The following is a 12,275-nucleotide window of genomic DNA, read 5'->3' on the forward strand; positions in this document are numbered from 1 at the left end:
GTTGAGGAAACTTCAAAGCAAGTCTTGCTTTCACATGAGAGGAGAGCTTCAAAAGGACCACCGACCTGTAAGGAGATTCCTCTTGTCAGCCAGTCTTAAAGGTGGATGATATGATAAGCTCACCTCTTCAATACTGTGTGAACCCTTAAATAAATTTGACATATACTGTATTTTAAAGAGCTCATATCACACATTTGTTTACCATGGTTTTTCATGACCATTTTCATTACTTTTTTATTTTGCAGCTGTGCCTTTAGAATTGATCCTCCACTAGAATAACATTGTGATAGTCACAAAACATGCTATATGCTAAAATGTGCATATAAACCTTTAAGATCAGACTAAAAATGCAGAGCAGTAGGTGCTACACAGCAGGAAAAGCACAATGTTATGATAGAGTTTTCTTACATTTTACTATTAGTTTGTCTGTTTAGGAAAAGTAGCATCATCTATTCTTCCTTACATTAAAAAATTAACTAAATGAATGAAATTAACTCATCTGACATCTAAATGTGTTCACATCACATCAAATCACAGGTCTAGGTAGTAAGCAGTGCTTCTTTAGTCGCTGCTGGAGGATGCCGTATAACTAAAAAAGACACAAACGTCATTTTACTCTACTGGCAGAGAAAATATACATTTTTGCAAGCAACATAAAAATTGCATGTATTACATCATATTACTGCAGATATTTTAGGGCTTATATTCGTGTCAAATCTCGGGGTTGGATAGGATCTACATACGTTCTTTCAAGTCATATACACACACATACAAATATATATTAAGCACATTTCATTACAACATGTTCTGTTGTACTGTATACTACATATGGAAAAATTTTGTAGATTACCTGGTTACTCTGTGCATACAGAAAATGTGTGTAGCATGCTCAGTATACAGTATATCCTACATACTGCATAATTAATTAATAAAGCCACATAAACAAGTCACAGAAGATTTATATTATTTTCACTGTTCAGTGTAAACACTTTATGTATTGTACTGAGCACATTATAGTGCTGAACCCAGATTCCTTGTGTTAAGTGGCTGAGAAATATTAGCTGTCTCCTGTTTCCCCATTTGTGTGTGTGTGTGTATGTTTCCTCATGATCTATTATATCCTATCATTGTTTGTCTTGTTCCGTCACTAACCACTGGGGGTTTTTCTTTCAGCGCTCTATTTTCAGTGAGCTTGATGCATAGCGTCCAAAGGAAGGTCACTATGGCACTGTGATGCAGAGAAATAATACCCATAATTCATCTCACAAGTACATCAGCTGCAACTTCATTTTCCTAGAATACTGGAGCTGATCTAGTTAAGAAAATTATCAGGCACAAAAATGAAAACAAACGGTTAATATCGTACAGTGTTTAAGATATGAGAAGCTTTCACGGCAGCTTCACTGGGCTTTATCGGAAATCATTCCTTATCAAGATGAGCAGTGAAGAGACAGCACTGGGGGACAGCTCACAGAGACAACATCCTTATCACTGATGACCTTGACTGAATACAAGTACCTAACTGGTTTGTCTTAGGGCTCTAAACAAATAAACTTTTTCATTATAAAATAAAAGCAAAACAACATATTTTATTTTATTCTGTGGAAGATTTTATTTGTCCTTACAATGGAAGTCAACAGGGTCCAAAGTTGTTTTGGAACTAGATTTTAATAATGACTTCATTGGTTAGACAAACCGCTAGTTCAACCACAACCTCACTTCAATGATATTACATCACAAGTGAAATGTCCAGTGCGCTAAAAGCATGACCAGTTTTCACATTCAAACAGATGAATGTGAATTTGGCAACATTTTATTATGTTGCTTGTTGTCTGGACATGAAATGTCCAGTGAGGGGTACTAAAAGGTTAATGCTGTATTGCATTTAAAATAACATACCACCTACTCCAAACCCTATCTTAAACCTAACTGATAGTGTTAAAAGCAAACATGAGATAAAAAGCACATTTGCTAAAGCAATCACATAATTTTAGCTTGCTGTTTGATTTACAGGATCTATAGCTCAACAAAAGGTCTTCTGAGCAAGTTTACTATGTCAGAAAATAATTGGTCATAATGTATTAGTTCACAGTAACTGTATTTTAAGGACCATTTCTCACTAATAACTACTTTGCATATTACTAGCACATTGGTTGTTTAGTACTTATAAAGCACATATTAATGCCTTATTCTGCATGACCATATTTTAGATCTAATTCTACCCCATACCTAACTTACCAACTACCTTACTAACTAAACTATTAATAAGCAACAAATTGACTGATCCTTCAACGTCTCATTCTGCAGTGACACTACACATCTATGCTGAACATGATAAAATGATATTTTGTATTTTTTGCTGAACAGATCCAAGCTTCGGGCACTCAAACATCTAGCTGGCCGTCCATCAGCTGCATGCTGGACTGGATGGGATGGTTCCGCCTCAGGTGCCCGAGCTGTTGCTGTGGATGGGGCTGTTACCACGGGACACGTGGCTGCTAAGGAGATACACACACATAAACACTGAGAGACATCACAACATCTCTCTGGGGAACATGCTCCATAAAGTGCCACAGATGCTCGTAGATCCTTATTCTGATTTTAATCAGAATAAAACGAGCATGTCTGCCATATTTATATATTTTAATGGAAGATTTTAACCACTACTACAATGAAATGAAGAGCACATAAGGTGTGTAATTGATGCGATACTAAAAAATTTTTATTTGGCAAATGTGTCTCTATAGTACAGTAAAGGGGAAAAAAAAATATTTTAATGTGGTCTTTGTATTAATGTTGATTTGATATGTATTTTATATGGTTTTCATACTCAAGAAGTTTAAATTTAATCACCCATCTGAGTATACCGAGATACAAAGTAATCTTTTAATTATTAATTACTAAAAATAATGTTTTTGTGAATTCACACCACATATCATATTAGAGCAAACTTGCCTAGTCATACCAGAAAAAAAAGGAAAGAAAAGATAAAGATAAAGAGATAAAGATATGCTAGCTTTAATTTGATGGACAAACGGTTTTTCAAATTTTAATAATTAGTGCAGTTTTGTTTAATGTATTTTGTTATACTAATATTAACAATAATACAAGATTATTCCAAACAAATTTTTCCCCTCAAGAATTTCATACTTTTAATTGGGCTTTTTTACATTATGACTGATTTATGACTTGATGCCTCCACAAAACATATCAATGACTTTGAATTGAAAAAAAAAAAAGAAGAAAAAAAAAACCCCGGTTATTATAGAGAGTGTGTATTCAACTCATTATATGTATGAATACCATTTAAAAAAAATCTTTAACCCAGTTCCACTAAATAAGACAAAAATCATTAAACTTGAAAGAAACATCTCTTTAATTTAATACAAATTTTATATTTCATGATCGGATGTGAGCTTAACAGCATTCAAGAAAAATAAAACGTGATTAAATCTCCTTATTCCAAAAAGCCGCATATAGGATCTCAATGATTTTTGAGAAAAAAAAAATTCTGCTCCTGTCCTCATTTTTCACTTTTCTGGTTTTGTATCTGCAGTGCTTAAGGCTCCGGTGGCCTCATGTCCCCCAGGGGCCTCACAGAAAACCCTTGACGGCAACCATACACCTGTCGTCTTCCACACGGACACACACTCTCGCTTTACTTCACCCGAGGACAGTGTGTGTGACAACAGTGCCCTCTACAGAAATGCACACACACACACTTTTTGGACCAGGAGAACAGGGAGAATCCAGGGTTTTTAGATGACATACAATCCTTGAAAACCAAATTATATATAGGGGAGGTTGCTAGACTTTTTTTTTTTTTTTTTTTACTGCAGTGAATATGTCTCCAAGTAGACACATATCTTAAAGTCTTGGTTGTGAGGGATGGAATGGTAAAGAAACAGTGTAGATCTGTGTGGATGGATAGATAGTTACTGAAATATTGCCCTTGTGACAACTAGCCCCAAATGTTTTGACATTTACAAGTATAAGCATTTTAGAAAACAATTTACTGCTTTTTACATTTAATCTTTTTTTTTGTTGTATATTAATAATGTTAATATTTATAATGTTCTAAATTATGCATATATTATATAATGTAATATATGTAATGTATATATGTATGTATGTATGTGTATATATATGTGTATGTGTGTGTGTGTGTGTGTGTGTGTGTGTGTGTATACATATATATAATAAATGAAAACATAAATATAAATCACAATCTTTAATATAATTCTAAAATGTCAAATTTAATGGCAGCATGCATCATTTATTTATTGTTTATCCCAGGCTGATCATTTGCACTGCATTGCATATAAAGTGTTTCTTATTCTTATAACACACCTTTATTTTAGATAAAATGAGAGATGAGATGTCACATCAGTTTTGACCGACTTTGAAATACAATTAAAAAAGTGACACAATCCAGGCTGAATTCATGTAGCGAAACCTATGTATATGTACCATGAGAGAGCAATCTGAAATCAAAGCATACACAGTCCCAGAAGCCATCAGAAACCTCTTCTCCACTCATCCGTCTCTCCACCCATCTGTCACTCCATCTCTCCGTCAGTTTGAAATGTCAGCGGCATCAATCTTCAAGCAGAGAGTCACTGATATGTCTAACCCTGCGTGAAGTTCAGGACCCCGCGTAATAAACATCCTGACAGCTGAGACGGCCCTTCAGTCTTTTAGCATTGCCAAAAACATGGATGAGAAGAAAATCTGAGCTGTGCACACACACAGACACACACAGTGTCTCAGGAGCTCTCCAGTGCGGTAGAAACGGTGTAGATCTGTGTCTTCAGTCTCTTCTTCATCTCTCTGATCATCTGACAGAGGGCCAGAGGGTAGCAGCAATACACCGCAGTCCAGTCCTCACACACACTGCCCTAGAGACACACACAGGACACTCTAATGTATTCTTAATGTAATATAGCCAGAGTTTGTAGATTTCTAAGCAAGGATATGTTTCCCTGATATTGATTTAACACCCCCACCTAAGTCAAGGAATCTAGTTTAAGGAATCTTCATCTAACTGTCAAAACTGGATGTGTGTTACTTCTTAGCACGAGAAGCTTATGACAAGATAAATCTCTACACCTTAAGGAAATATTGTAAAACAGGTCACCATAATCCACTGTTCAGCGGAAACTCCAGGCTACAGGAATATCTGACTTGAGTTGTTGGTTCTTGCACTAAGGTGAATTTTTTGGCATGCACATCCATCATAGATTGAGCGTAGCTGGCACATTCCCAGGAAACGTTGCCATTTATGCTAATGCTCATTTTATGCTGTTTTACTTAAAAAAAAAATAATAATAATAATAATTTAATTAATTTGAAAAGGTTACTGCTAGCACTACATTATTGTGTGTGTGTGTGTGTGTGTGTGTGTATACTGTATATATTCAAGGTTTTATTAAAAAAATGTTACGAGGTTGAAGGTCCGTACAAAAACGCAAAAATTAATATTCGTCTGAACTATTAAATATTGCTACTTGATACCACACAGCATTATTATTAACTAAAACTAAAACCTTTAAATAAACAAACCAGTGTTACTTTAATCAATCAACTTTAACTGAAATAAACTATATATATATATATATATATATATATATATATATATATATATATATAAACTATTTCAGCTAGTTGCCATGGAAACATTTCTCATTTCTGTTTAACTTGAAGTATTAAAGAACTAAAATAATAATAAAAAACTTTATTACACATTTAAAACACACATTCGATTTCTAAAATCAAAGTGAAAACAGAAAAAAATAATAAATGAAATGAAATCAAATTCAAAATATTAACGAAAAATATGAAAGTATATCAATTATACTAAAATAACACTGAACGCACAGACTACTCCGGGTCAATGTCTACAAAAAAGTTAAACTAGTTATGATTGATTATTTATATTTCCCTTTTTGAGCTGATTCGCTACAAAGGATATAAAGTATCACTATTATATTATTTTATACACTCTATTAATTATTAAATTAAATATATAAACATTTTTAAATAGGGGGGAAATGTCATTGCATAAAGTTGAACAGAATGTGTAGGAACAAAGCCAAATTTTCCCTTTTTATATATGATTAAAGCATTTATATAAATATATAAATAAAAACTCCATAGGCAGTGAGAGCACGGTATATTAATTATAATAAAAGTAAAATGATGACGAATGAGGACATGCATGCATAAGATTTGTTACATACATTAGTGTGCACAAAAAAAAAAAAAAAAAAAAAAAAACACACACTAAAAAAAAAAAAAAAAAATTTTGGTAGTATTAAAATAACAATTTTTTTTCTTTTAGATTTTTGATTGAAATTGAATTTTTTATAAAAGACTATTGATATTATCCAACCACTTTTTCTTTTTTTTTTTTTTCTCCAGTTACTGCTGAATCCTTACCCTGATTTTAAAGCGCTCGCGGATGCCCACCCTCATGGCGAACGTGGAGCCAGGCAGCAGAGGCAGACACATGCATTCTCCGTACTGATGAGCCAGACTCAGGTCCAAACAGCACGGCACAAACGCCCCCATCAGAACTGCACAGAACAAACAAGGGTTGGGATCTGTAGCATGAGCTTATCTGCAATTAGTTTAACACTGCTTATATTGATTGACTACAAAAAAAGGATTCAATTCTGATAAATATGGCTTTGAAAGTTAAATCAATGTCCTTGGAAAAAGCTGAATTTTGTGTAATGCCCATGTTTACTTTAAATTAATGGAAAATCATTAACAATTTATAATTATTAAGGAATGTCATTAACTTTTAATGACAACGGTGAAACGGTGCACAATCACTGGATTAGGAAAACAACCGTAATTACTTTATGCTTCTAATGAATAGTAATACATGGTGGAGTACTAAGCCACTGTACAGCTGTAATTAAAAAGAAAATGATTTGTGTGTAATTTATGTGGTTAAGTAATTTATGTGATTTGTTAAGTATTTCATCTGAGGAAGCAGGATACTCTGTATCTTTTGAATAATTTTATTCATGGTTAACTGTGACAAACTACAGTAATACAATACAAAATCAAAGTATTTAAGGACATATTTTATAATTAACAATGCAATCAAGAAATGTAATAAAATAAGAGCAGCACTTCAGTTTAGGGACCAATTCTCAGTATTAACTAGTTGCTTATTAGCATGCATTTACTAGCATATTGACTGTATATTCATTACCTATTAAGAGCATATTCTGCATAACCATATTTTAGATACCTTAATCCTAATTCTTTATATTATTTATTGTTAAGAATATATTAATGAATATTTATAAGCAGCACATTAGATATTTATTATATATATATGTGTGTGTGTGTGTGTGTGTGTGTGTGTGTGTGTGTGTGTGTGTGTGTGTGTGTGTGTGTGTGTGTGTGTGTGTGTGTGTGTGTGTGTATGTATATTCGTTTTTTTTTTTTTTTTTTTGTCATAGTTAATAGTAAGAATTCAAACCCAAACTAAAGTTTGAGCATTATGGGTTTTATACTCAGGAATTTGTTTTCGATATTTTTACACACTACCAAAATTTGATTGCTATGGAGGGCCAAATTACTCAAAATTAAATAATTAAATAAATGTTGAAATATATAAATAAATTGTGAAACACATAATGAAATAATTAAATACATAAATGAATGCATAAATGCCGAAATAAATAAATATTCATTCATTCATTAATTCATTCATTCATTTATTTATGTATTTATGTTTAATTATGTATTTATTTATTCATTTATTAATTAATTTATTTCCTCCCTCCACATTTCATTTTTAGGGTTACAGTTGTGGGCACGTCACTCAGTGGGCAGCGTCACCTTTCAAACTCGATTTTCTTTGGTCTTTCTAATTTAGGCACATTTTCCTTGTTTTTCACATCATGAGCTATGCCTCTAGTTTTATTAATTTAAACAGGCCTTTTAAGTTTTGGCAAAAACTCGCAGAAGTGATGTGTTTTCATGCTTTTTATTTGTGCATATGGTGATTGTGAAACATGAAATGTGTTATTTTTCATGTTGATCAGGTCAGTTTTGATCAAGAACAATACTGCCGCCTCTACTGTGAATACTCTGAGGGCGCTGAAAAAAAGTGCGCTGCTTACGCTCTGTTTACTCTTGCAGTTAATTATTATTTATTTATTTCTGCATTTATTTATGTGTTTAAATATTTCTTTATGCATTTAACAATTTATTTATATATTTCAACATTTATTTAATTTTGAGTAATTTGGCTCTTCATAGATGGCAAGGGCCCTCGAGATATAGATATAGATATATATATATGTGTATTTTTTTAGAGAGAGAGTGAGTGTGTATGTGAGTTTATAGATAGAGAGAGAGAGAGAGAGAGAGAGGAAGAGAGAGATGTGAATTGTAGATAGATAGATAGATAGATAGATAGATAGATAGATAGATAGATAGATAGATAGATAGATAGATAGATAGATAGATAGATAGATAGATAGATAGATAGATTGATTTATCCTAAGAGACAAAGATTCAGTGTGCAATTTGTGTGCAATTTGTCAATTAAGTTCAGTCTCACTTACTGGTAGAGAGGCAGAGGCTTCATGGACAGACTTATAATAAATAAGCTGCTGCGTTAGATTTTCTGAGGCTATAAATATATTAGTCCTGGAGTTCCAGGCCAGTTTCATTATTTTGATATAGGAGAAAATATATATATATATATATATATATATATATATATATATATATATATATATATATATATATATATATATATATGTATATATATATATATATATATATATATATATGTGTGTATATATATATATATATATATATATATATATATATATATATATATATATATATATATATATATATATATGTGTGTATATATATATGTGTATATATATATTTATATATATATATATATATATATATATATATATATATATATATATATATATATAATTTAGTTTTCTCCATTACCAACACTGAAACAAAGGAAAAGTTATTGTTCGAATTACTGTCTTAAAAATGATGGAAGTCTGTTTTTTTTTCTGCCTAAATAAAAGAATGCAACTTCATATTTCGACTTTATATCTTGCATCTGTGTCTTAGTTTCTCACAATTGCCAGCTTATACCTCTCACAATTTACTAAGAGCTTATGTCAGCGCAAACAACACTTTTGGCATTAACAATCTACTGTCAGGATTTACTAAAGACAAGAAGTGAAAAATTTGTAATAAAAAGGCATGAACAGTTTTTTTTCTGGCTGACCTCATTGCTTATGCATTTGTAGGTGTTTCCCTTTCAGACACAAAATTTATTAGAAGAGAGTATTTAAATGAATCATTGCAAGGTTTGTGGTAGCCAGTTTACTGGTATTTGTATGATTTGTATGAGTCTGTTGTTAATAAATTACCCGTACCTTATCATCATTGGATTATCATTTGCACATTGTCAGTAGATCAACCATTGAACCTTTCACTTCCATCCGTGCTTATGGGATTGTGGCCTCACACTAATTTGCCCTGTGAATTGTGCCCTTTATCTCAAAATGCTACTTTATGTCATTATGTCAATGTGACTGTATTTTGCAAAATGTCTTCAAATTTTGCAGTTGAGACTTTGCATGTCGTAGTTGCAACATTAAGACCCTCAATGAGGATTTACATCTTGCAGCATCTACTATATCTCAAAACTTTGAACTTTGTTTCTTGCAAATTAATTTCAATTTAAATTTAGTCATTTAGCAGACACCCAAGGTACTTACAAATGAGGACAATAGAAGCAATCAAAACCAATCATAGATCAGTATGTAAGTGCTGTGACATTTCTCGGTTAATCTAAAGCAAGGTTTTTTATGTAATAAATAAAAAGAAAACAAGTAGTTACAATAAAAATAGAATAGAGAGCGCAAGTGTTAGAGGGTCAAGTTTTTTCTAGTAAATAAAAAGAAAACAAGTAGAATAGAAATCGAATACAGAGTGCTTTTGTTAGAGGGTCAAGTGTAGATGGAAGAGATGTGTTTTTAGCCATTTCTTGAAGATGGCTAAGGACTCGAATTGAAGGCTGCTCGAATTGAGTTGGGCAGGTCATTCCACCAGGAGGGAACAGTTAAGGTAATAGTCTGTGAAAGTAATTTTGTGCCTCTTTGGGATGGCACTTCTATGCGCTGTTCACTTGCATGAAAGCATACTTAGGACTCTCCCTGTTTTGACTTTCTATCTCAGAATGTTAATGCAAGTCAATGCAATTTTAACTCCTAAATGACTAAGTCTTGTAGATGCAACTGACAATATTGCTTTATATCTCACAATGTGTCTGTTTTTCATAATTGCAAACCTAAATCTCTTCCAATTTTTACCTTATATCTAACAAAGTTACCTCATTGTTAGATATAAGGTCCTGCAAAGTTAGTTGTGACTTTTTAACTCACAATGTGACTGTTTTTTTTTTTTTATATATTGCAACTTTATAACTTTCAACTGTGACTTTGTTTCTTGCAATTGCAAACTTATATCTCTCCCAATTTTGACTTTGAATAAAAAAATCTGACTTCATAGCTTGCGAAGTGAGTTTAAGTCGTTTAAGTCAGCTGAGGCTCTGTTGCTCATAGTTGGCACTTTGAGTCTTGCAGCTGCGACTGACAATATTGCTTTATATCTCGCAATGTGGCTGTTTTTCATAATTGTATATTCCGATTTTTACTTTATATCTCACAATGTTACATCATGTCACAATACAACTTTGAGTCCCGCAAAGTGAGTTTTAGTCTTGCAGTTGGGACTTCTTAACTCTCAGTGTGACTGGTTTGCTTAATTGCGACTGTGACTTTGATTCTCGTAATTGCAAACTTGTTTCTCCCAATTCTGACTTCAAAATTTCACAATGTGACTTCATATATTGCCAGTTGAATTTGTCGTGCAGTTTTGACTTTTTTCATAGTTGTGACTTCTTTATTCAAGTCACTGGTTCTCACAATTGCAACCTTATATCTCTCCCAGTTTTTGATTTTAAACCTAAAGGTTGCTTTATACGTCACAATGCGACTTCGTATCTTGAAAAGTGAGTTTAAATGTTGTATTTGCAACTTTGTTCCTTGATGCATTAACTTGTAACTCATAATATGACTTTATATCTCATAATGGCATTATCAATGCTCTCTTACATGTGCTGGTGTCACCACACACGTCAAACAGTCCTGTGCTCCAGTCTCCTCCTGTTTGAGTGATAGTGGTCACTGTTGTCGTGGTCACTCCGAGGCCAGGTTGAGTCAGAACAGGAAGTTCCATCTCATTACCTGTTGGTTTTGCTTCAATATCTTTTGCACCAGACCCGTCCATTTGGCTTTTAAGGTGATACACAAAAAGCAGCTTCAGAACAAATACGCAGACATACAATCGTATAAAAAGGTAAGTAAAAAGGAAGTCCTTACATGACCTGAAAGTTTTGACAGTATTGTGACATTAAACAAATGAAATGCATACTAATGAGGTGAACACTTACATGGTGAATGTCAAAATGGCTCAGAACAATCCCTCACGATGACAACAGACTAAAGGAAAAGACAGTGGTGAGTTTCCTATGGTGACAGTGGTGTGTTCTTTCTGATAGCCGCTTGGCCAAGAAGCCCTGACAGAAAGCTGCTGTGAGCTGATAAGCCTTCATACACACACACGACACACAGGAGAGCCCCACACAAATTAAAACACCTCTCAAGTGCATTCAAATACTAACTCAAGTCAAAAACAGAAATGTATTACACACAACAGCAGATATAATTCAGAATTCCTCTCAAATACAATTTTACAACATACAATCAAGCACTTTTGGGACTGCAGGCCTACTTACATGTATCCCACTGGTTTGTGCAACTCACACACACACAACAATATTAAACAAAAGCTTGCAAATGACACCTCAAGCACGCAACAAGAGCTTACCAGTGATGCAGCCTTAGTGTGATGTGACAATGCAGAATTGCACGTTCTCTTGAGGTTAATGTCTCAAATCACTTCCTTTTGCACCGCAGCTAACGCACATCAAACTGGGTCACATCCACTAATGAAACATTGCATGTAGCTGTCATATGTAGAACGGCTCACTTATATGTTTGTCACCCAAGTCTGCACAAATGCATGCAAGCGTCCATCTGAACGTGTTTCTTTGTGGCTGATCTCGTCTCCACTTGCATCCGACTGTAAAAATGAGCTGTCTTCATATCTGCTATGGCCTGCTTGGCTGGAAAATAGATATA

The 12,275-nt window shown here is 33.3% G+C and overlaps 1 protein-coding gene across 5 annotated transcripts; it reads right to left on the reverse strand.

Annotated features, from left to right (window-relative positions):
- Positions 1-4,214: 4,214 nt before the first annotated feature.
- LOC109105920 (PLAC8-like protein 1) lies at positions 4,215-12,252 on the reverse strand. Of its 5 annotated transcripts, none has more exons than XM_042764387.1 (5): positions 11,962-12,252; positions 11,525-11,573; positions 11,187-11,391; positions 6,439-6,575; positions 4,215-4,898 (listed from the first exon to the last, which is right to left on the reverse strand). In XM_042764387.1, exons 3-5 carry the CDS (start codon positions 11,359-11,361, stop codon positions 4,767-4,769), a joined length of 444 nt encoding a protein of 147 aa, XP_042620321.1. In that variant the 5' UTR covers positions 11,362-11,391; positions 11,525-11,573; positions 11,962-12,252; the 3' UTR covers positions 4,215-4,766. The 5 variants fall into 5 exon arrangements, with proteins under 5 accessions (XP_042620321.1, XP_042620320.1, XP_042620317.1 ...); XM_042764386.1 differs by having other exon boundaries at positions 11,525-11,680; XM_042764383.1 differs by having other exon boundaries at positions 11,187-11,365; positions 11,962-12,251.
- Positions 12,253-12,275: the final 23 nt, after the last annotated feature.

The sequence above is a fragment of the Cyprinus carpio genome, chromosome A9, assembly GCF_018340385.1.
Source record: "Cyprinus carpio isolate SPL01 chromosome A9, ASM1834038v1, whole genome shotgun sequence".
NCBI classification, from domain to species: Eukaryota; Metazoa; Chordata; class Actinopteri; order Cypriniformes; family Cyprinidae; genus Cyprinus; species Cyprinus carpio.